We start from the raw sequence: 26899 nt of genomic DNA, 5'->3' as shown, positions 1-26899 counted from the left end.
TTTGTTTCAGGTTTTATGATTTGTTTGTTGTATTTGACATCACATTATAAAACAATGTTCAATTTGTTTTCATAATATGTTGTATGTTTATACATATCTGAAGACTAGTGTAAAAGGTCTATGTACTGATTGCAGTGTTTACAACACTGTGTGAGATTCCTATCATACATACGAATCAAAACTAAACAAATGGGGCATCAGTTCTAATGCACTGAGTGTGTTTCTGTTGGTACAGACAATGGTTGCTATTGGCTGTTTGTATGTTGGGAGGGAATCGGTTTTGAAAAGTCACTTTCTTTTAGCAACTTTTTAGCCTGTAACATGTGGTAATGAATTTCAGTAGAATGGGACAAGACAGATTCAAGGCTTAGCTGTGTCGTGAATTTTGTTCATGAACCCAGACCTTTTACTCTTAGCTATCAACATGTTTTAAATAACCAATAAAAATACCTGAAATAAACCTGTAAGCAGCATCTTAAAAAAACTTGGAAAACTACAAAAAAAGAAAAAAGACCACAGCTGCAAAGTTTATAGTAACCCTGCCATCAGAGACAACTGTGCCTCCCTTCCCTAATTTAGCCAATGAAATAGTCTGCCCAGGTCATAACACCATGGTTCGTACCACTGTACACAAAATGTGGGGGATGATCAGTTTATGTACTGGGTGTTAGCAGAGGTAGATTGATGTTATGAAGTTTCTGAGTCCCTTTCTGTTGATCTCCGTTTATTGCTATTTCTTCCTCTGCCTGGTGATGATTTGTCCTTCTCTGATACAATTTCTTCCAGTTGTTCAACCAGTTTATTCAACTGTTCCTATAAAATGAATTGCATAATATGAGCCATTCAATGTCTAGACACAAAATGTAATTGGTATAAATGCAAATGTATTCAAAGCACACTGAATTAAGTTTAAGAAAACCAAGACCGGATGAATTATAAATTGTATTGGCACTGGAGTTAAGATGTCACAACCTTTGATGACATATGCTAAATAAGTTCAGGATACTAGTAGTTTCAAGAGATCTCCTATTGGTGTCAAAGGTCAAGATGTGTGTATTTTTGCTTATATATAAAATCTTTTTGACTCCAAAACAGACGTAGCGTCAAGAGCCTTTGAGAGAATGATTTGTGAACTAGCAAAATTCAAAGGCTTGAAGTCTTAGTATAATGAAGCTACCGTTAACTATCTGAACAAGTTTGTGCAAATGACTGAAGATCCGCACACAAATCACAGATACTCTTGAAATGAAAGATTTTAAACCCCAATGCTTGAATCCCACAGTCTTGGATTACTACTATCTCATCAGTGGATCCCTGGGGATTGAATCAGATTATTCATCTGTTCTGGACCAACAGTTTTTTATAGCTATGCCCCCAACACATGTTTTCCACACCCACTTTTTAAACCTCTCCCAAAACTGGAATTCACTTTGTAAATGTGATATAGATTACCTTGTCATATCTGTACATCAATTTAAAGCCTTTACAAGCTCTGCTACCACCTTTCTTGATATGATTGTATGCATGTTGTAGACAGTACACGTCATCTTCCCTGTCATGGACAACCTGAATAAGGAAAAAACACAGATGATGAAATGATGAAACAAACCAAATGGTACAGTCTACTACTGCAAATACTTGGTATAAATTTTATTTTTACCATCTTTATTGGTACCTGTCTTTTTAAGAAGGTAGGAAAGACTTCATGTACACACACACATGCACGCACGCATGCATGCACGCACGCACGCACGCACACACACACACACACACACACACACACACAGTAGGTTCCCCCTACCAGTGTTTTTGTTCAGGGTGTTAAGCAGGTAAAATCTACCAGAGGTCCATTACCAAGGTTTCCCATCCAATTATGGTACAATGTTATAAAAACTATGCCAATTTTACCATATTCCCCATTACTACAACTACAATTCCGAAATCTTAGCAAAAACATTGTGTACTGCGGTATTTCAAAAGAAACACGACTGTCTTGGTATAATGTTTGTAATACCACGTTGCCCCTGACAACCAACATTTTACTCATCAGCTAGTTTGTGACTCACCATAGAAAGATAGCAAAGTTGTCCACAGATGTCACAGGTTTTATCTCCAGGATCTAGCTGTATCTTTATAATCTTCCTCCTTCTCATCTCTGAACTCATACAGCCATCACTACTGCTCATTTTAGCTGATGCATGGATTCCACCTGATGTTAGCTGATCACGCAGACTAAGTTCATCATCCCTACATAGTAATAGAAATACCATTAAACACTGTCAGGATGTGAAAATATCACAACAACAAATGTCTGGCTGTCATGTGATAACCATATATGCAAATGCTCTATAATTTGGTACATTTGATAACAAATGTAAGTAGTTCTAATGCAATGCATGTACTTTGAAACAATTTTAGTACATTTGATACAATACTTTGCTACATTTTACATTAACTTTGCTACATTTTCTTCTCCACTCTCTATGATTGAACTAACTTTGTTACATTAAATGCACACTTTGGTACATTTGACACAATACTTTGCTACATTTTATGTTATTTTTGGTACACTTGACACAATACTTTCTTTTGTTTTACATTAACTTTGGTATATTTCATACACTCTTTGGTACATTGAACTAACTTTGGTACATTTTATGTAATATGTTCACACTTCATAACACATTGTTAAACTTGGTAAGTCAATAGTCATAAATCAACATACATACAATGCTAAATCTTACCTTATTTTCTTCATTTCTGTCAGCAAACATTTACAGAGATCTTTATTACTGCTTCTATGAGTTTCAACTGTAGTAGCAAGACACAACAATCTCTCCACAGCAAACTTTGTAGACACACGTAGCTCCTTGGTTAACTAGATAAGATAGTTAAAATAGGAAGACTCACAGTCAATTTTATATTTGGTAACTCTGCACATTTAATCACTGGTTCATATACCAGGTGTGAACTCTTATGTGTAAATTGTTTATTGGTGAATCAGCTAAATATCATGTAAAATATTTTTTACAGTGATAGTAGTGCATAACAGGCATATTCAGTAAATCTGTATGGAAACTAAATACAGACATACATACTTACTTATGTACACACACACATATGTATACATACATACATACATACATACATACATACATACATACATACATACATACATACATACATACATACATACATACATACACACACATACATATGCAAAAATGCACGCACATACATACATACATACACCACACACACACACACACACACACACACACACACACATACATGTGCAGTTACACAAATAAACAAACAAACACACATTGACAATAATATGTATTATCTTTACAAATTATGGCTGTCCTACTGTACATCCCCTAATGACAACAACTAAGTTGAAAGAGACAGACAGACAGGGACAGAGACAGAGACAGAGACACTCATATAGCCTATGTGAAATGTTAACTTACTTTGAATGCTGGAATTCCATAATCTAGCCATGATGGTAGTGCATAGTAAACACATTCAGTAACATTGTAACCACAACATACACTAGATGTATAGCATCCTGGGAATGTGATCAGATACTGATCTCCTTCTAATACAACTCTACTGACTGCTACACCATGCTCCACTAAACTTGATGGTGACACCTACAATAGTACAAAGCAGTCACATTGCAGTCAAGTTCAAGTTTCATATACATAGAAGAGTGTCATGTTCTCAGTAAAGAATGAAAGTGTTGGGGACTATATTGTTATTTGAATATTCAAAGAGTTATTTGACATATAGCTACTGTACTTTTAAAGTCTGGACAAAACAACTTTGTCAAATGACATGAGGAATGATTCAACTAACCATTGTAGTTACTGGTAGTACATTTTTTTCAAAACAATTTTTTCCCACTGTTTGATGTCTAATCCAGTCCACTTCACTTTAAAAAGCGTAAGTTGCAATACTTGGGGGAACTGAAATCTGAATTATACACGACAAAAATATTGAACTTTCATTGAAATTTGTTGAGTTACTCACCATGACTGATGATTTGGCAAGGCAGTTTTTAGAATTAAGTATACACATTTCTGGCACACTAGACTTCATGGCACTTTCAAACTTCTCTTTTTGGCCATGTGGAATGCAATACCTGAAATGGTAATGTAAGGCAACATTTAACTATGGTATGTTGTTACAAGAAGTACAGTACTTGAATTGCTGTTTTTCATTCAACAAACTGGAACAGGGATGTTGATAAATTACACTCTGTAGGAGTGTATAGTAAAACTAACCATTTTACAACATAGTTTAACAACATGACAAACTGTTTCTGGAGGAGTAAAAACAAATGAGTGATTTCTGCATCTGCCACCAAGTTCAAGATCACTCATATTTGTGAATTTGAAAATCAGTTACTAGCAACATTCTCCTACAATTGAAACTTACACACTGCCCTCTGGTGGCAGAATAAGTTTAGGATAAACAAATAAGAGACGTGCACCCTCTAGCTGTGGTTTTTCAACATCACAGAACAGGCCATTTTCTGCCATGCCAATCTACTAATTCATTCCTGTAAGGACTTCTGCATAACAAACATGTACATTATTACAAGCTGCCAACGGAATCTACGCCATTTTTTTTAAGGATGCTTGGAAAAGCCATAGGGAAAATAACTCACATGAAATTATTAAATGGTTGCTGTAATAGTCTGTCATTATGCTGAGTGATTTTTAGACTCAATTCACTGACAAGCTTCTCTGTTTGATTATTCATAGTTTTTGAATGTGTATAACTATATGAAGAGAGCGGAACAAGCTATAATTTGTTGATAAGATGTATACATTCAAGTAAATACACCTTGTACTCTTGGGATTCAGCAAACCTGTTTTTTAACTTTATCTATAAATGTTTAGTGGTAAGGGACGATCACACAATGTCACACAAACTCAATGAACAAACTTTAAGCATTTAGGTGGGCAGGAGTCTGGTGTCAATGCAATCGCTGAAAACCATTTTCGCACTTCTAAACAAATTTTCAAAAATGTTTGCACCTTCAATGATAACAGGTTTTGTATTTACTACTGAGATGTTGATAAGTTTATCAAAACTTCCTTCTAATGTTATATACAGTGCTACGTTTCTGTTGGTATTTCAATGTGTTTACTGTGTATTTACATTCCATCGATCGTAGTGGTGTGACCACTACAATTTTCATCATGGTTTACATCAAATGTGTCGCACTTGTGAACAATTGTTTTTTTTTTTGTTTTTTTTTGTTTTTTTGTTTTTTTGTTTGTTTGTTTTTTTTTTGGGGGGGGGGGGGTGGCCTACATGAACAAACTTCACTTATTGAGCTTGTATGACATTGTGCGATCATCTCTAAGTAATTCTCCAATTCTTACCATATCTTATCAGCACCAGTATGTAGATATTCTATTATAGGTAAGGCATGCGGATCAACTTGCCAATACTCTGTGCTGTACAACATACCAATCTTCAACCATGGTACAGTCACTCCTGGCTCCTTACCAAGGTGGTGTAATAAATTCCCCTGATTCTGGGCCAAGTTATTCAAATTCCATACATGCCTGTCAGTAAAAAGAAAGGACGTCAAAACATTGAAGGGACTCAGAACTTGTTTGCTCTTTGTCAATGAGCAATATTAAAATTTTGAAACTGTTTTTACAAAATAAGCCAAAACGGGGGTCAAAATCAAAACAGGAAACCAAGTTTCATTTTTCAAAATTGTTACACTTTGGAAAAACTGAATATTCTGTTTTCAATACGATGAAGTGAATTTCAACTTGTAGCATTTTTTAAAATCAACTTTATATGTTGTTCATTTTCCAAATATATTCATGTACGGAATCATGACCTATATTGAAAAACTTGACTTAATAATTCACATTGTACAATTGTGATAAAACAATGATAGCGATATGAAAAGTGTTTCTATGGAAACCATTTCTATGGAAACCATTAAAGAGCTAACAGCAGGTATCAAAGCAAGAGTAACGGCCAAGATATTACGTGCATTCAGAAGATATTTGCTTTTAGACAATAGTACGTAATAAAACATGTTTACACTTGTTTCTTTTGTAATAGGGATGATGACATTAGAATGCAAGTAATCAAACATACAGAAAGCTCTGTCTTGCAACAAAAAATAAACTTACATTATTTGTCATGTTTTTCACCTTATAGTATAAAGTTATTCTCTTTTTTATGCCGGTAAACCAATACAACCCAATTATTAGCAGTCCTAATAAGTGCAGGCTAAAACAGTCAAAAAGTCCTGCTCTGTCTATAAATAGGGGTTGGATTAAGATGACCCTTATTATGTTAGATGACTATGACCGGGTAACACGTTCACAGAGCTCCGAGAACATCTTTGAAACTGCCATTTTAGAGAGTACTACAGATTTTTTATCTCGTAGTGTTGCACTACGGTATTATGAATATACAGGAAAGAAATCTGTCACTGTATTTTTTGAAAATAGTTGCATTTTGAGGACTGTATTCGTGAAAATGTTGGCTTGATACGTGTTGGAAGTGTCATGACACTGACCTGGGTTTGAAAATGAACCTTTTAAGGTCTACAAATTCTACCACTATCTTTGTATCTTTTTATGTTTTCCCAAAATATGTCTTAAAAAAAAACCAATGAGGATTGGTGACATTTTGACTTGTCAGAAGTAGACCTGCTATGTGACAAAAAACTACTCTTGAACTTGAAGTCAAACTATCTGAAGTCTACAAACTTTAGAATTGATGTCTTTTTTTTCAAGCTCCTATAACTATCACTATGTGGAAGACCAAAGGATGTAAGAAATACTTTCTGTCTAAACCTGTCCACACAATATATTGGTGTGTGACTGAGTTTGTTGTGCCAGATTTTGAACTCAATGGTCAAGGCAAACTTTCATCTCATAGTTGGATGAAGTCTATCGACCAAAGACAAAACCTGACTTAATACATACATTAAACTGTAGTTCTCATGACTACAGATGCTATGTTGTCATGACAACAGAAATGTTACGTTGTTGTCATGACAAGAGAAATGTTACGTTATGTTGTTAGAGGACAAGGTGGCATGCACTCAGCATTTTAACACAATTTAGATTTGCTGAAGTTATGATGTATCTTTCTTGGACATATACATGTGTAACATGATCCAGAATTTTCTTCTGGAAAACACTCAAGATTAGGAATGACATAATGTTAAACAATTTCACTTTACATGAGTTTTTTATTTGTATTTTCCTTCCCTTCTTTCATTTATACAGTAAAAAAAGTTTGCAGACTGCAAACCTGTACAAAGGTACAGATCTCTTAAGTCAAATGTGTTTGTTTTGTACATAGACAAACACAGCCTGAAAACTGTCCTGACTTTGTATAGGACACCTATTGTCATCTCATGAAACCATCTTGACTTGGAAGTCCTCCAAAATACATCACAACTTTAACAAAGTTAGGAACATAAGCTGACATGCAAAGTGTATTTAGCAAATGAACAACTAAATGACTTACTTTGCATAGGGGTCTGATTTGCTTGTGGGAAACCCACTGCAAAGAGTGAAAAATCAAAATCATTCCCTAGCAAAAAACCTATGATGTGCTAAGTATGGAAACATCCCTGGACCTCAGTTACCATGGAAACATGTGCCTTAAATTTCAAACTGTTGTTCATGGGTGATGATTCAATTTTATCTTTGATGCTTATATTACCAAGAGAGATAAATACTTAAAACATTTTCAAAATGAAAGGGTCTTCCCTGGACCACTGTTATTGGTTTGCTGACCTTTCATACTACAATGTATTGACCTGAATTTTATAATTTTTCACTGACTGGTTTAAGGACTAGAAGCAGTGCTATTAATTGCTAATAAAATCAAACTGCTCAAGAGAAAACAAGAGTCTGAGTCATCAAAATGAGAAAGATAAACTTTAGAATATGACCACATTTTGGCAAATAACAAGTTTCAATTTTAGAAAAAAAAGTACAAACTGACAATACAAACTACTGTGATCCATTCATGAAATTTTATTGTAAATTTTAGCCTCAAAGTCCTTATAATGTTATCATACTGGTAACTAAAGTTTTAAAAATCTGTCTCAGCTTGGGGAGTTTTCCATGGCACATTTTTCAAGGAAGTTGAGGAGTTTGGTGATGAGGAAGCTTGTCGCATTCCATGATTTGGTTTGTAGGAGTTGTGATGGTATGGTTAGTTGTTATTGGAGACAGGACTAGGCATGCATGGACTGTAATATCATGACAGACATGACTGACATAACAGACACGACAGCATGATAAACCATTACAGACAGGGCTAAAATGACAGACATGACTGGAATTACAGACATGAGAGTATGACTGATATTTTGATCATAGCAGTCATGGCTGATATGATGTGGAATTACAGACACAATAGACACAGCAAACATGACTGACATAATCAAAGAGTTGATAGACACGACATGACATCATTGTTTACCTTCCAGCAGTGGATGTACCAACCCTTCCCCACTGTACTGCGACATGCTGATTTCTTTCCTCCACTAATTTCCAATACTCTTGCTGTAATGAAAAACAATAAGAACAAATTATTTTAACACTTGGAAACAACTGTGTGGCCCTTCTCTTCATGATCTAATTCTCATGGTATCACATTACTCTGGCTATACCCGATTCATTCGTATGTGATAATACATTGAATACAGGAGTAAAAGAATTCAATACCATAGGAATATATGACATAAGTTGAAGTTTGGATAATTGATATACAGATAATTTTAATCCAATGTCATGCAATGCATACATACATTATCAGTTGTACCCCTCTCTCTCTCTCTCTCTCGCTCTCTCTCGCTCTCACTCGCTCTCTCTCTCTCTCTCTCTCTCTCTCTCTCTCTCTCTCTCTCTCTCTCTCTCTCTCTCTCTCTCTCTCTCTCTCTCTCTCTCTCTCTCTCTCTCTCTCTCTCTCTCTCTCTCTCTCTCGCTATCTCTCTCTCTCTCTCTCTCTCTCTCTCTCTCTCTCTCCTCTCTCTCTCTCCTCTCTCTCTCTCTCTCTCTCTTCTCTCTCTCTCTCTCTCACACACACACACTGGGGTATGCAATGACACATTCCCAATTTCTGAGTATATCAGGACATAATTCCACATATAGAACCAATTACATGGTTTGTTTGTGGCAACTAAAACATATCTATGCTGGCATCCTTACATCATACGTACACAGTACATGTATACACATTTACCCTGGCATCCTTACCTCTACGTCTGATACAGTAGGTTCATTCTTAAAACAAAGACTCATGGTATTGCGAGCTACACGAAAGAACTGCGTCAATGCCACAGACCGACCTTTGGTGAAACAACTGTTTCTTTCATGTTCAGCTACAGCTGTAAGTACAAGAAGTAATGAAATGGTACAAGGGTTAATTGACATGCAAATACAAGAAGTAATGAAATGGTACATGGGTTAATTGACACATCATACTGTATATCACAATACTTGAGCATACACTTTTATATTAGGGCAAGACTTGTACACACAAGTTCAATTTCCTCACTGCTATTGTTTATCAATTAAAGGGTTGTTCAGTTCCATTCCGACTCAATGTCTATCTGTCACTGTACTTTGTGTCTGTCTTGGAGTCTATCTGTATCAGTCACTGTCTTCTCTTGTCATCTATAAATGTCAGTCACATTCTTGTCACTGCTTTTCACTAATCAATTCTCCATTACCCCCCCCCCCCCCCCATCCTGTGACAGGCCAGACTACTTTTGAAACCAGACTGACAACATATCTCTTGCTTTTCAAGACCTAACACAAAATCTTACAAAACACTCACCCCTTGATTTCCTTTGTCTCTCAACAGTTACTTGTTTTTCAAGTTTATCCTTCTCTTCCTGAAAAATGTCAACAAATTTTATGACTTGTGATGGATTCATTTCTGATACTACTAATGGAGTAAAACTATGTTTGGTGATAAGTCTGCCATATCTGAATTGAGTGCAACACTCCCTGAAATTATTTTGTGTAAATTTACCAAGAACAGTGTGCGTGTGCGCATGCATGGATAAAGTTCAAAATAATACCTAAACAGAGACTTTTTGAGTATCAAATCAATTGTTGACATTGCCAAATTTCAAGAGTTAAAAATACACAAAATACACATCTACTGTAATCCTTACCTTTGATAGCATGTCATACGACAGAAGAAATTTACAATAAACAGAATCTAACTTGGTTAATCTGTCATGTGCCTGCAATGAAAACAATATGAGTTGCATTAGTGTACACCAAAACATTCAAATCACTTGTGATATGACAAAATTGTACAACAAGTTAAATGTGGTCTACTCCTATTTTAAGACACATACATACATGCATGCACGAACAGTTTTGAAACACGAATGTTCAACACTTCTATAAAACCCTTCTTTCATATTTATGATGATCTGTGCTTTGAAATGAATATGAAATCATCACATTGCATTGATAGGTTTATATATTTGTTTTATCTATAATTCTGTTGTCAATGACAATTTCCGAGTGCATCCAAAAATGACATGATGGCATTATTCAATTTGTTTTAATACCTAACTGTTATGCTATAGTTCTTACAGTTGACTAATGGTGATTTAACACGTCAGCCATTGTATTCTAGAATGAACTTACAGCCTTAGGTATTCTTAGATTGTCAGCCACCTTGTTCCATCTCTTCTTATCAGGAACATTCTGTAAGCCTCCATATTGAGCCATGGTGTGTGAAAACCTCACTAAGTCCAACTCACACCCACCGATCTGAACATGATACAAAGTAGGCAGATAGGTTAAAATTTGGTGGTACTTCGATAATACAAAAGATACTTATGACACACAAATGGTGAATCATTGTTAGTGTTCTGTGTGGTGTGGATCTATGTTGGTGTTCTGTGTGACGTGTCAAAACCACATCAAGTCTACTTCACATCCACTACAATCTGAACATATAGAACATATACATCAAATTATAAATGGTATATCATAGCAGGTATAAATATGTAGGATTGGTGAATTTATAAATAAATACAGGTATTGTTACATGCACTGGTTGGTTTTTGAGATTCGTATGAACCAGAGACACTACACAAATGAACCTAACTCATAAACACTTCATCTGAACACAAAGAAGAGACTGAGAGCATTCAACTCATAATCGAGTAAAATAAAGCTGATACAATGTTACAATATGGGTATATAGAGGAGATGTTGTGACATCAAATGTTTTAATAATTGGCATCTAAAAAACCACAACAAATTGAACTTACACCATTATTTTATATATCGACTGGATACATTGAAGAATTTAACTGAAATGTACTTTTGGTGAGCTAGAAAGTATCCTCAATGGTATTAAAATGATGGGGGTCTTTCAGTAGAAAAGTATGAATTGTGTCAATAGAATCTCCATACCTGTGGTGAAGTTGTCAACTCTACACCTTGTTCAGCCAGGTGTTTTTTGATGCATTGTAATTGCTGTACATTAGGTCCCCACCTGAAATAGTGACAAGTACACATAGATTGTAATTGTGGTGTATTGGGAAATCAAAGTAGAAATAGGTGATGTATTGTAATTGGTTAACATTGGGATTCAAGCAGAAATACATGATGCATTGTAATTGGTTTGCATTGGGATCCAAGTAGAAATAGGTGATGCATTGTAATTGTGGTGTATTGGGGAATCAAAGTAGAAATAGGTGATGTATTGTAATTGGTTAACTCTAGGATTCAAGTAGAAATAGATGATGCATTGTAATTGGTTTGCATTGGAATCCAAGTAGAAATAGGTGATGCATTGTAATTGGTTTGCATTGGAATCCAAGTAGAAATAGGTGATGTATTGTAATTGGTTAACTCTAGGATTCAAGTAGAAATAGATGATGCATTGTAATTGGTTTGCATTGGTGGCTAAGAAGAATAGATGATGTATTGTAATTGGTTAGCACCAGGATCTAATAGATGATCTCTCTCTTGGTTCCCAGGTTCCGGCTTCTGATGTTGTTTAATATAGCATTTCAATTTTTGCTACTTTAAAATGAATACATATATAGCTATTTTAGTACAAGATAAATTGCTGTAAAAGATCTTACCTTTTTTGCATTTTATGAACATACTGTATTTGTGTTGTGAATCTCATCTCATCATTAAGTTTACATTCAGGCTGTGAAAACAAAACAATGACAACATTAAGTTTACATTCAGGCTGTGAAAACAAAACAATAACAACAACGTTATGTTTGCTGGTCATTACAAGCTGTAAGACACATGTCGTTTTTCGTTTTGTTTTGTTTTGTTTTGTTTTATTTCGTTTCGTTTCGTTTTGTTTCGTTTCGTTTCGTTTCGTTTCATTTTGTTTCCTTTCCTTTCCTTTCCCTTCCTTTCCTTTCCTTCTATTTCTTTTTAAATATTTTTTGATGACTATCAATGTTTCAAACAAGTCATGTGTCCAAGGACCTTATTACCACTACAAAGTAAATTTCACCTTCATGTATTTACTAGATATTCTTTGATATTTGATATTCTTTGTGTCCTATAAGCCAGAGGGCTGGATCTGTTTTTTTTTAGGGGGTGGTGGTTAAATGTTATTTAAGCATTGTATGATTTTTTAAGTCCACATAGGACACCTTAATAAATAATAACATAACATAACATAACATCACATAACATCACATAACATCACATCACATCACATCACATAACATCACATCACATAACATAACATAACATCACATAACATCACATAACATCACATAAAATCCTAAATACAAGTGATCTAACCTTACAAAGGATAGAATTTCAAATTCTTACATCAGCAACAAACAAATACAAAAACAGCTTAATTTTTGGTCACATGCTGGTAATAATAAAAATATGGCGAATGAAATGAATATTTAGATGTTTTTTTCAGTAAAATATGAGATAATTCAAAACAGCAAGATACAACTTGGTATTCTTGTACGGATCTGGTGTCAGTAAGTTCATTTACATACTAGTACACAGATTTATGATGTTATATATACTATCTGTGAAAAATACAATATGTCTTCAGGCTCCATCTCAGTAATATAATTACTACAATTTATCATTAGATACTCTAGATAGCTGAATGTTTTGTACCACATGTCACTGACCTAGTATACAGGGGAAATCTGTCATGTCACTATACAATCATCACTGACCTGACAGAGCCATATCAAACTATCCAACTCAATGACATTTTTCTGATTGCGATCAGACGTTTTGTGACACCTAGATATCCATACTGCAATGAGCCAGTAAAAGTCAATTTTCTGTGATGATACATCACTCAGAATATATCCCAGAGGTGGAGTATTAAAGGTTAGCAATGTTGTATGTAAAGTTACTACTTACCCGCCATCCCTGAGGTGGTATAACTTTGCACATGCCAAAGGGCTGTGCTTTGGGAGTAATTTGTTGAATGTATGCTATAGGGTCCTGCCATTCCTCTGCAGTGGGTTGAAAGACTGGGGCATTATAAATTTTAGCCTCTGTAGGAAGGACTTCTTGTTCACCAGCTGTGGCGGCTGTTGCTGCTGCTGCTGCAGGAGTTGCGGCACTAACTGCAGTTTTATTGCTACTTGTTGCTGCTTGACTAGTATCTCTTGCTACAGTTGCACTAGATGTTGTAAGAATAACCGTTGAGGTAGTTAGTGTTGCTGAAGGTGTTGTTGCTGCTTTAGCTGCTGTTACTGTTGCTGTTGTAGCCGTTGATGATGATGGTGACACTATCCCCTGTCCTAGTTTGAGTAATGTCCGTTTATTTTTGGATCCAGGTGGTCTTCCCCGTTTCTTTTTAGGTGGACTAGGTGACTCTTCTACAGTGGCCATAGTAGAATTGACTTTGATCACTTCACCATTCTTACTATCTGTCACCTCATCTTTGTTGACCGACTTGGAATTTTGTTGTTTGGCAGTCGCATTCCTTGTACCATCCGAGACACTCCGTGTACAGTTAGCCACAGCACTCTTTACTATCACATTGTTTTTCACTACTCTATTTGCATTACGTTTCAGTCTCACTACCGTGTTATTTTTAGGAGAGTCGTGTTGAACTTTGTGGTTTTTTAGCTTGTCGTTCAGAAGTACACTTACATCATGATTGCATGTGTCAATTCTGACAACATTGGAATGATTAATAAGACTAGCATTGCCCTTTCCACCCATTTCTTTCAATCTCCTGGGAGGAAAGTACAGTAACTTAGGGGGCTTGGATTTCTTACTTTTGATAAGTTTGTCTCCGTTATTGTTCTTGACTGCAATATTATTGATATGAACTTTTTCAACAAAGTGATTCTGACCCTGTTTGCTACATTTTGCGTGTTCGACATCTTTGTTGTTGATTGACGTCTGTGGTTTGATCTTACCGTCTATTGGGGAGGATATCGTGTGATTTCGTACTGGTGTTGACGACATTCCGGTTGACATAATTGGTGGTGGTATTGTTAGAGACTGTGAAGTCACTGCGGTATGATTTGCAAGTGCTTTATTGGCACTCCGTGAAATGATTGGAATTAGAGGTGGAGGGGCTCTTGTCTTAGGCACCGAAGTTACTGGCAGAGGCACTGGCTGTAAATTTGGCAGCTGTGACGTCTTGAATAGCAGTCCTGGTGGTGTTGATGGTGGTTTACACACCGTCCCTGGTGGTCCTGGTGGTGTTGACGGTGGTTTACACACCGTAACAGGTGGTGGTGTAGATTGAGTTTTATATACAGTGATTGGTGGTGGTGTTGTTAGCGGTCTATATACTGTAACTGGTGGTTGTGTTGATGGTGGTTTGTACGCCGCCCCTGGTGGTGTTGATGGTGGTTGTTTGTAGAGTATCCCTGATGGTAATGGTGTTGACGATAACTTGAATACAGTCCCTGATGGTGGTGGAGGTGGTGGTGGTGGCGGTGTTGATGGTGGTTTATACACTGTTGGTGGTGGTGGTGGTGGTGGTGAATGTGATGAGATATGCGTATTGACTGGAGTAGTTACCCTGCCTCTCATCTACAAAACAACAATATACAATGGTGATGTTATAACAATATTGCACACATAATGCAAATCTTGCTGCCACTGTTATACAGCTTATTTATCATTTCATTATGCTGATATTCATCCAACAACATTTTTGCAGTTATAAATGTGTCGCAAGAAAATATGTAAAAGTTAAAATTGTCTATGCATGTATAGTACTAAATATGTAATAAAAATCAAACAGCAACAATTCTAGACAAAAAGTGATCACTTATGGCTAAAAAATAATTTAAAAAAAAAAAAATTTTGATTTCATTAATTTGGTTGTTATACACCCACCTTAACAACTTCTTGTATGCTTTCACTTGTGCTCTCATCCATAGTAAGTTCTGTGATACTGCTGGCTGGAGATGCTACATTGTCTGGAAATACACTACTGGTTCTATCAAATGATAGCCCTGAGTCTTCATTGAATGTGTACTGACTGTTGTCAATAGCAACAACTTTGATCTCTTTAATCTCTACTACGTCTTTAGTTTCAGTTGCATCAGGTGATGGAGGGGCACCAAACATTTCCATGGTAGTTGGAAGTACTGATGTGCCTGGTCAGATAAAGTAACAGATAAAAAGTGTTACAGTTTGCACTTCGAACAAGTTTTGGTGTAATATATGTCATATTATTTTAGTCTTCATGTATTTTTTTAGTTTTGTTTTGTCATTATAAGGGCTTGATCCTGAAACAAAGATATAAATTAAATTAATTTAAAATAAATATGACTTTTCATTTATCAACATTTCAACTTCAACATCAAAACACAAAACCAATATTTGAATATAAACACTTTGTTGTTGTTGTTGTTGTTGTTGTTGTTGTTGTTGTTGCATTTTATGGTCAATTCAAGATTCAAAATTTTTGTCAGACATGCACAACACAGTCTGCAAATTTAAGTATTTCTTTTTATTCTTTCTTGTGTGATAAAATAATGTATTTAATTATATCTCACAAAGATCACCTCATAATCCTAATTTCCTGGAAGGTTACAGTAGTGTGTTAAAGATTTGGCCAAAATACATGTTTGCTATGTAAATATCAAAGATCTGATTATGACTAGAGTTTTCAGCTAAAAACACAGACTAGGCACCAGCTTTTGCAGATAACTATGGTGATACAAGTATGCTATACTCAATACAAACAATGACATAATGGATCAAAAATTGACAGCTGTACATGTGATTGTTATTGTTACTTTCCTTCTGCTCAGTTTACAAATATAGTATATGTTGACTCAGCACTTTTGTGAATTTCAGACATACGTTGGTCTGTACACAGCATACAAAAATTTGTATAATAAATACATCTATTTATTTCATGTCTTCAATGTGCTCACATTACCCATTACATTACTATGAATGATCAGAGTATGTGGTTTATACCCCAGGGTTTATACACGGCAAATACGACTACAGCACGTCATTTTCGCTATCTGTTGTCAATGATATCATAGAACCACACACTGTCTGAAGTATCTATCTTAAGATCATTTTCTAGTCTTATCTATATTACACTTTGTGACTAATTAATGCATAACATATTTGATCAAACATATCTCTATAATACACTCTAATCAATTATTTACAATTTTGCTTGATAAATGTCATATAAGAAAATTTATATCAATTGGTTTTTTTCAGTCAATTTTTTTTTTTGAAGTCATTTTGTGTTCTACTTCTGTTTTTTGCTTCATGAGTATTAATGTTCATAATAGTTGCTACTGTTTTGTCAAGTACAAATCTGTGATTTCCTAGAAAAGCGCCCTACTTGGATGTGAAAGTAGCTACAAATTCCAGCTCTTTTGTAGTCTCAATAACTCCTGTCACATGACCATCAGCATGTCACATGACCATCAGCATATGTCACATGCCATTTACAAATTGTTCCATTTGATAGAAACACTTTAAAATGTTAGAACAGTGCTTGAAAATGACAAAAAATGACAGATCAATGAACTCTTACCTCTCAAGCATAGGAATGTTAAGAAGTCTTCAGTTTTTGGACGTTTTGTAGTCAAGGATTTGCCTTTACCGCCTGCACTTTTGACGGGCGTCGTATTTGGAGTGCCGGGTAGAGACTGTGCAAATTTACGCTGTGCATTGTATGTACGTGGCCTGTACCCAAAAGACATATAAAAAATTACGACAATAAATATTTGGTCTTGTTCAAGTGATGTACACATATCTGTATAACTTACAATTTATTAAGGATGATGGGGATAAGCTGTTCCCATCTATGTTCTCACATTGTTTCAAACACTCACTATACATTTACTAGTAATCTGTGGCACACACTTGGAAACTATCACAAAGTATTCATACTTAACCAACCAACCAACCAATCAATGAGTACAGTTTTCCTGCTATTAAAATGTGTACATACATCATACTTCAATTACATATATATAGTATTATCGAAATTGTGAGAATGAACTAAATTGTTTTTTGTTTTTTTCCTAAGACTCGAGTTTGGTTTATAACCCTACAATCTTTATTCTGATGACATAATTCTGTGGAAATCAAGTCAATTTTTGACTACTTACCGCTTTGCTTTTGATGGTTCATCTGTGTCTGTTTCTGAGTTGTAATTCACAGAACACGCCGATATCGTTTCTTTCCTTTTCTTCCTGATAACAAACTTGTTATTTTTGGAATTCACACCAAGTCCAGAGCTCTGTCCTTTTTCAATCTTGCCAGTTCTTTTCCCTTTTCCTTTTGTCTTTTCTTTCTTGTCCCCTTTCACTTTATCACCTTTGACCCTGTCAACTTTCACTTTATTACCTTTGACCCTGTCAGCTTTTACTTTATCACCTTTGACCTTGTCAACTTTGACCTTGTCAACTTTCACCCTGTCAACTTTCACCTTTTCACTCTTGACCTTGTTTGTATCTCTGTCTGTCTCTTTCTCTTCATCCTTATCTCTGTCTGTATCATTCCATTTTTCCTGTTCTGTTGTTGTTGTTGTTTCCATATCCCTAGCTTTGCTATAGGTAGGTGGAGTTGGACAGAGACTACCCGGTGCACTGGATGATGTCCTCTGTTGCTGTTTTACAGACTGTAATGATGCATATAGAGCCTTGCGTAATTCCTTCTCCTCTTTCCAAAGTATTCCATTGTTATAGTCCTGGAACACAAAATAACAATTTCACTTTTGTTATACACAAACTTTTTGTCTGGTGAAACATCACATCAAATTTGCAAAACAGATCAAATTAAGGGCAGGCTTTACAACATGGTGGTGTAGAAATCATTCACTGTATTTAAAATGCAAGTCTAAACATGTGTCAAAAATTTCACATTTTGTTAATATGCCAACCATCCACCATCACTATATCCATGACATCTGAATGTAATCTACGACTTGTTGCTGTCAGAATACCCTTAGTCCCTACCTCTTATTTTCATTTATCCAGTCAAAATTCAATTTCCTGACATACTATCCACCAAATGTGACTGCATTGATCAATTCACCCATCAATTGTGGCAAAAACAGATTCCATAATGATTACTTCAACTGTTAATAGCAATCGTCAATAGTAACACTATAAAATGGACACACTGACTAGTCTATTAGTATCAAAATGAAAGGTCAACTGTAGGTCAAACATAGGTCAGAGTTTACAGTAACTACATGGAATTTTTTCTTTTGAATTTTTCCATCCGATAGTTTATGTACTTGAGAACAATTTAAAGACAAAAACAGTTAAAAATATGATGTATTTCAGTAGCTTATTGACTTGACTGCAATTTCTCTTTATCTTATCAGGTCATGTAAGGTCACAAGACAAGGAAGTCGTTAATGATCAGTCCTGGGTCACTGAACTAGGTTAGGAAAACTTTCTTCCCATTACGTATCATGTGAGACTTGTAATCTTCTTTCTCCCAAGGGATATTTTTTTGTACGAAAGTAAGTACAAATTGGGAGAAAGATTAACGTAAACCTGTGTCTAATGCATGTATTAGGTTTATGGTTTAAAATGCTGTTAAGGCCTGAAATACTACACAAAAAATAATATAATTGACGAAAAAGAGCCAAGATTTTATCACTTTTATAGAGAAATATAATTTAAAGTAGTGCTATCATAAAATGTAATACATACATATACACACAATTATGGATCTATATGCTAATGTTTATAAATAATATAAAAGCCAAAAATCTATAATTCATAATTATTTGATGTATATAATGTTATAAATAATATTTTAATCAATAATTGTTATTGAGAATCAGTTTGATTTGTAAGTTGTCTAGAATTCCTTCTTACAATCAATTCTCATAATATTGAACATTTATGTGATTTTTATATAGTCCGTTGGTTCAACCTATATGTAATAATACTAATAATTCAATGTTGCACACCAACACAAATGTCAAATCCTCTTATATTATTCTCTGTAATTTTATATATAAAGACCCAGAATCTGTTCATATAACTGGTGTATGTGCATGGCATTCTCCATGTAAGATTTATATATCGTAGTAATTTTATGATTTGTTAGAAGTTCAAATTTCTGTTTAACTTGTTCAAATACAAATGTATTCTGATAGTGTCATGTACATTGTCAGAATTTTATGGTTTTGGAAAGATCCAAAAATCTGTTGAAGTACTCATACTGTTACACCCTGTGTTATCATAATACTGTAGTTGTATAAATGTCTTCATATCCTGATACCATGCATTACCACAATTTACAATTTACGGTTTTTCAGAGATCCAAAAATTGTTCCACCTTGATGCATACTTATAATTCTGCAGTTTTACAGTCTCTGTACATCCCAAAATCATGGTTTTTTTCATAATTTTATGATTTTCCTGCAGTATTTTACATTAACAATCCTGATATAACATTATCCCAAATCGTAGTTTCATAAAAAGTGACATAGACACCATCAAGCTGTTCTCAAATAACAATATTATAGCAATTAAGCATTTCATTGTGAAACTGCCAAATGACTACATTGCTATTAGCGATTATAACATAACAAATCTTGTCACTTTGATATTTTAGATCTATGCAAAAAAAAATCAAATCAACAAAGATAGTGAAAAACCAATTAATTGACAATAATGTCTCTAAGTTCAGAAACTCCATTTATATAGATGAAAGGACGGGACAACTTTTGACAGAGACGTACATCGTAGACATACATCGTAGGCGTACATTGTAGGCGTACATCGTAGATGTACATCGTAGGTGTACATTATAGGCGTACATTGTAGGCGTACACCGCAGGCATATATTGTATGCCTACATCGTAGGCGTATATTGTAGGTGTACATCGTAGGCGTACATCGTAGACGTACATCATAGGCATACATTATAGGCGTACATTGTTGGCGTACACCGCAGGCATATATTGTATGCCTACATTGTAGGCATATATTGTAGGTGTACATCACAGACGTACATCATAGGCATACATTATAGACGTACATCGTAGGCATACATCGTAGGTGTACATCATAGGCGTACATAGGCATACATCGTAGACGTACATTGCATACATACATTGTAGACGTTCATCGTAGACATACCTCATTAAATGAAGAACTACACATGTACAATGCATGTCTATACTGAATGCTTACAGCTAAAGGTACAAAATACCTTACAACACAAAATACACCTACTATTTGACAATACAATGTACATGTTGTAGTAATGTATGGAACTTTAGGAGGCCCATATGTCTTGCACTTATTTTCACCAGAAATGTAAGCACTGAATATATCTAGACACTGCAAATATAAATGCTGTATGTAAATTGCAAACACTATAACAATATGCAAATTTACATGTAAATGTATATAAATTTAAAATGCTATGCAAATATAAATGCAAATATATGTAAATTTAAAAACAGTATATGCAAATTTACACTATATGCGAATTTACATATGTATGTAAATTTAAAAACAGTATATGCAAATTTACAGTATATGTATGTAAATTTAAAAATAGTACATGCTAATTTAAATATCTGTCAATTTAAATGCTGTCCTTAAATTTAAAACACAACTATTGGCAGAACTCAAAACTAGTAATGATGAGGACGTGAACGATTCAATTACATAATTTATTATACATATAACAACATCTTGAAGAAACTACCATGCTATCAAGGCATACCACTACCAGAATATGATATCAGTGATATTGAAGACACACATTGACATGAATATAATCATATACATGTAATAATAATTTTTATTCAGCAATATAATAAAAAATAGATACATATACACAATACTTGGCAAATGGGATCAAGGAATATCAAAGCTAGTCAAGAAACGGCTAATGTAAAATTGTGATTTTTCCCTCAAATGTAACTAAAATTATGGTTCTATGGAAGAATTTCACTTGAGTCAAATACACTCAGCTTGTGTCAATTTAACTGGTTATCTGTTTTGAGCAATGTCTTCTATATATATATATATATGCCCATAAATTCAGGTGGCAAGTTAAGTAGTGCAGTAGACATGAAAAATTGAGTACAGGATTACAAAGAAATGAAATAAGTAATAAAGACAAATTGAGTCTCACTGTAAACCAGATTATTCTCAGATTACATAATATGATATCACTCTATTGATCTACATTTAAAGTGTGTTCAAACATGTCTGAATAAAACCTATGGATGTCATGTTACTACATCTAATATGTGGATTTTGCCGCTGTGACATCTAATATGTGGATTTTGCCGCTGTGACTTGTACAATTGGTCAAATCATGATGTAAATTACATTCAGAACAAGAACTGTTTGTTTTAAGAACTATCTTTTACCTCAAAGCGGTGCATTTTCAGAATTTTACGAAAGTTTCACCATTTGTAATTTTTATGAAGCCTTTACGTTTAGTATGGGGGTGGTTTTCATCATGATTTTTTTTTCATATTGTGTCGTTTCATATTTGTTTGGTTAATAAATTCTTCTTATCTACAAATCTAAATCTAAAATGAAATGCGGTTAATTCATACTTTTTGAGCTAACACAGCACTTAGCTGAAAAAATCAGAGTTTCTCTTTTTCAACAAACATGCACTCAAAGCCATATTGAATTATTACAAGTTTTATATTACTAATACTACATGTATTGAATTCATTCTCACTACACATACATCTACTCTAGTTCACATCTAGCAATATGCAATATCAGTGTTTTTGCTGAGGGTGATATTAGAGTAGGTAAAATCTACCGGGGTACTGTCATTTTACCTGGGTTCCCAAATGAAATTACCATAGACTCTATGGGGAAACACTGACATTTTTACCCCTTTCTCCCTTTCTGATACTAGGGTTCCCCAACCTTAGCAAAAACACTGAATATACTTTTTAGATGCATTCAAAAGGATCATTGGTCCAACTTGACTTTGGTAAATTCATTTTAACTACAATATCATATTTATATTAAGTTGTGTCTTACAATGAGGGTATTATCCCTGGGTATGCATGCATTTTTCCCATGATCCTGATATCACTAGCAATTTTTGGACACATTATTTGCATAATAATTTGCATAAATTATGCAAATAGCAAACTTTCAAACTCACAAATCTTTCCATGTTTCACACTAGCGGTGATGGTGAAGTAAACTGCTATATTGCTATATTTATCTCCTGGTTATTAGTGATGTTTAGTTTTAATACAATAATAACTATTCATATGAAACAAAAATATCACACAAACATTTTCACAGATCTGGCCAGTGTCCCTATAATAATAAGTACGTACAGCACAGTCTTCATAACTCTATAGCATGTTATCAAGTATTACACATCATGTACATGTATCCATTCACGTTATATATTTAGCCATGATGTACATTTGTAGACCTATTAAGTACATAGCAAAGTACTATACATACATGCAATCCATTCACGTTAATATCTACCGAAGATGTAGATGTGTTAAGTGCAAATATCAAAATACTAATATACACATCCATTCACGTTAACATCTTGTATTGTAGATATATATTATTTAAGTACGTACAGACTAAATTCATTCAGGTTAAATTGTATGTTTCATCATTGTCAAGAAAGACATGATTGTCAGTGACAATACATTTACAATTTAGTCACCTCCTAGTCACCCTTACAGATTACTACATAATTGAATGCAAATTACACCTGTATCAACACACTATACCTGTATATGTATTTATCTGAATTACAAGTCTGACAGAACAAGAATTCTGAATTGTAATTTTATAGTAATTAGGCATAAATGGGCAATGCCATATTTAGTTGTACCATATACAACGTACTATACATATACTACAGTAGATTAGATAGTTAGGTATTTCTCAATAGTTTCTTTGTTCAGCCAAGGGAAATACAAGTGACCTAAGGGGTCTTGTCATTACGAGTTGCTCAGTTACTAGATGAATGTGGTGGTGGGGGTGGGGGGGGGCCTGAATGAAGTAAAATATTGGGAAACAAATTTCCTGTATTCAAAGACATCGATAACCTCCAAGCAGTCAATAATATGTTAATGTAAGTTCCATATAATTGCTTACACGTCACTTTTGCCAACGTTTGGAGCTATGCTAACTCAAGTACTGCTAAAGTGAAAGTGCAGTTTATCTTGCTCAACATCCAAGTTTCTATTAAACACAGTGAATTCACAAGGCATCCTTTTAATTATCTGTGTGATTGCAAACCTGAATGCTCATCCAGGATTAACTTGACTATAAACCTACGACAAGACAACATTTTAGCAATATGAAGCCGAACACATCAGCAGATAGCATAATTGTGTTTATCTATACAACTCTTTTAAGAATAACACACTTGTAAAACATGGCACCATTAAAGTACACATTAAGACTTGAACACTCTACAACAGTCTACGTTTTAATAGTCTGCACCGTATCATGTGTCTCCATACATACTTACTGATTATGCAGCAACAGTTGCAGCTATTTATAGTTTTTATAGCAATGACCTTTGTTGAACTTCAAGGTCACACGAGGACACAAAGTAGGGATATAGTAGTTACCGACACTATATGGGGATAGTATTCAGGGTCAAGACAACTTTGACTACTGTTAACAACTTACAAATCGTAAAATATATCTTTATGGCCTTGTTTTACCTGACAAACAAATCAATTTGATGTATTACCCTGTAATGGTATATACACACTTCATCATATTGGCAATGAAGCCTTGTTGTATCCACATACATAAGTCTTCACAAATAAAAAGACTATCTTTCTACTTATGTTATGCTACATATAGTTACTGAAATTAAAAAAATATGAAATTTGATAATATGAAAACCTTGTCAGTTCAAATTGCAATTACCGGCCTGATCATTAAAAAATGTCCATTCATTTCCCTCAGGTGGCAATCTGTGAAAATGAATATTGAAAAAAAGTCTGACGGGCTTCTGACAATGTTTGTCAGCCATGATATGATGTCTTAGTAATACATCGACCATTTCTTTCTCACTTCATTGTTTTCTTAACCAACATATCGATTATTGCACATGAAAGCAATTTCCTAAAGGATCAATTTATCTAAATTTAGGTGACGATAAAAATTTTGCCTACGTTAAACATCCCTATCAATAAATGGTTTTGTCACTGACAGAACGTGAGCACAGAAGCATGGTACGCATGTACTGGTTATAGAAATACATTCAGACATATGTACTTACACCAGGATATATTAGAGATAGGTCAAGGCCATTGTCATAAACGGTCTGATGGAACTTTGTGAAGGCCAGGAAAATTTTATTGTACTGTCAAAACAGCAGATTTCAGTTTTATGTTAAGACTGAATGGAGTGACATAAATATAGTTTTTACTACCAATAGCAATATAACTGCCGCCAGTACTTACGGTATAAAGTATTTTGTGGAACAATCAATCAATTTTGTTTTACGTCAGTTATACCTGAATTCTTGCCATATTATAAAACTGCATGGAGACTCTACTCAAAGTATGTGTTCACAATGGATGTATATTTGTATTATTTCTGGGTTGTAGGTGAAATTCTTAGAACTTTTAGTTCCTTTGTGTGATGTCCAATGTCACCACTGAATATTCTAAATGTAAATGTGTATAGTATATTGAGAGGAGAAACTAAACTGAAAGTAGCAATAACAATGTCATCTATGTTACTTATCTTATTCAACTTATTGCAATACACTCGTTATGTTTTGTGTGAGACGTTTTTATGTTCATCTATCTCCCACAACAATCTAAATTGTCTGTTTTATAGCAAATTGTGGTTGTTTAGCTGTCGAAGAAATTATTGGCTGTATCTACATGATTGCATATTTAATTATCTGACATTTAATTTCAAATATACCCCCCTGCCCCAAATAATTTTGCTCTCTTCTTTTTTTTAAGGAATTAAAAAAATTTATTTGGCATAACAACATTAACAATTGTTACTGTAATGCATTCATTACATTTTGTGAGTCACATTTTTATATTTATTTATCCTAAATCTAAAATGTGTACGAACAATCCTAACTATCTGGCATTATTCTTCATTTTGTGACACCGCATCCTACCAGCATGGAAACATTTTTCCAGTTCAGTTGAAACATTTTTAGAAGCTACAAGTTCAGCTGGCAGAATCCCAGGAAGATAAAAAACCAAACAATACAGTTACTAGCTAATATTACAGTAAAAGGCCAATGTTAAATACAGATTAAAATTTGCGTATGACAAAAGATTCCTGGCAGACTTGGACCAGAATAAAACAATGATCCTACGTAATCCTTATGGCTTTACTGATAAGGTAGTGTTAATCTAAGATGGGATTAAATACTGGGATTAATAATGTATGAGTACTAATATACAACCAAATACTCTCAATGAACTAATATATTTTTAATGCATAAACTTGTTTTCATCATCCATCCTAGCTGTTGTCATGGGAGTAATTTGTGTTTATTGAATGAATTTGACAGAGTACTTGAGGACGACAGTGATGAAGCAATGAATCTAATTAATTCATCTAATTTGAACCAATACATACATATATAAGTACCAATACTTTTTATATACTCATAAGCTATTAACTGGACTTGCAACAGGCCAGAAGTTGCAATATTTACGTCAGAAATTGTTTCTAATATTTCAACACCAAAAGTCTTCTTCACGACACTACTGTTTGTACATCCTCTCCCTCATCCCAACCCCTTTACATTTTAACAAGAGCAGAATTATTATAAGTTATCTTACCTGATTAGAATGACTGTACTTTTATGCCAATTTTTAAAATAAATTTCTTGTTCATACCTGAGGTATATTGCTCTCTATTTAAAGAGTCTTCAGTTCTTAAAATTTCTCTCGATATTAAAGTTGTTATTAACTTTTTAATTAAGGACTTCAGGTTTCTAGTATTAAAGCCTACATAATTTACCCTGAAAATAAGAATTAAAGTCTACATAATCTACCCTAAAAATAAGGTGTCGGCCTGTACAGGTTTAACTAAATGAATTAATTAATCTGTTTAGTTATCAATGTGGCAGGCACCTTCTAACTTTAGTAACATTCAACACACCCAGTTAGCTGGAATCCTTGGCTAACAATACATGTCTGGATTGTCAGGGTTCAATAATCAAAGATTAACTTTTAATAATAGATTGCATGGATGAAACTAGAACCAAGACCTATAATAATTGGTAATAAAAAGAATTGTTTGTTCAAACAAGTATTGTTACTATGGCGGTTCCATGAAATATAAACATATAAAGAAAACTTGAAAACTTTATGACTTCTGAATATATATACACATATATATTACTATATTTTACATTTGTGCATGTACAAAATACCATACCTTCATACTTCCCAT

At 34.3% G+C, this 26899-nt stretch overlaps 1 protein-coding gene across 1 annotated transcript; it reads right to left on the bottom strand.

Annotated features, from left to right (window-relative positions):
- Positions 1 to 550: 550 nt before the first annotated feature.
- LOC144437489 (uncharacterized) lies at positions 551 to 26899 on the bottom strand. The gene is made up of 19 exons (XM_078126432.1): positions 26885 to 26899; positions 17739 to 18201; positions 15366 to 15628; positions 13419 to 15056; positions 12137 to 12207; positions 11460 to 11541; positions 10683 to 10808; positions 10196 to 10267; positions 9853 to 9910; positions 9270 to 9400; positions 8494 to 8576; positions 7528 to 7563; positions 5400 to 5585; positions 4036 to 4147; positions 3474 to 3656; positions 2745 to 2878; positions 2067 to 2247; positions 1453 to 1566; positions 551 to 813 (listed from the first exon to the last, which is right to left on the bottom strand). Exons 1-19 carry the CDS (start codon positions 26897 to 26899, stop codon positions 688 to 690), a joined length of 4074 nt encoding a protein of 1357 aa, XP_077982558.1. The 3' UTR covers positions 551 to 687.

This window comes from Glandiceps talaboti, chromosome 7 (genome assembly GCF_964340395.1).
Source record: "Glandiceps talaboti chromosome 7, keGlaTala1.1, whole genome shotgun sequence".
Taxonomy (NCBI): domain Eukaryota; kingdom Metazoa; phylum Hemichordata; class Enteropneusta; family Spengelidae; genus Glandiceps; species Glandiceps talaboti.
This window is presented reverse-complemented; position numbering and strand designations above follow the sequence as displayed.

What these genes read in the sequence shown, in the direction of transcription:
- LOC144437489 (XM_078126432.1), bottom strand. An exon ending in GCATACAAGAAGTTGTTAAG is followed by an intron (nt 15,057 to 15,365) that starts GTGGGTGTATAA and finishes GTTGTTTTGTAG; the next exon opens with ATGAGAGGCAGGGTAACTAC. An exon ending in ACAGAAATGAAGAAAATAAG is followed by an intron (nt 2,248 to 2,744) that starts GTAAGATTTAGC and finishes ATTACTATGTAG; the next exon opens with GGATGATGAACTTAGTCTGC.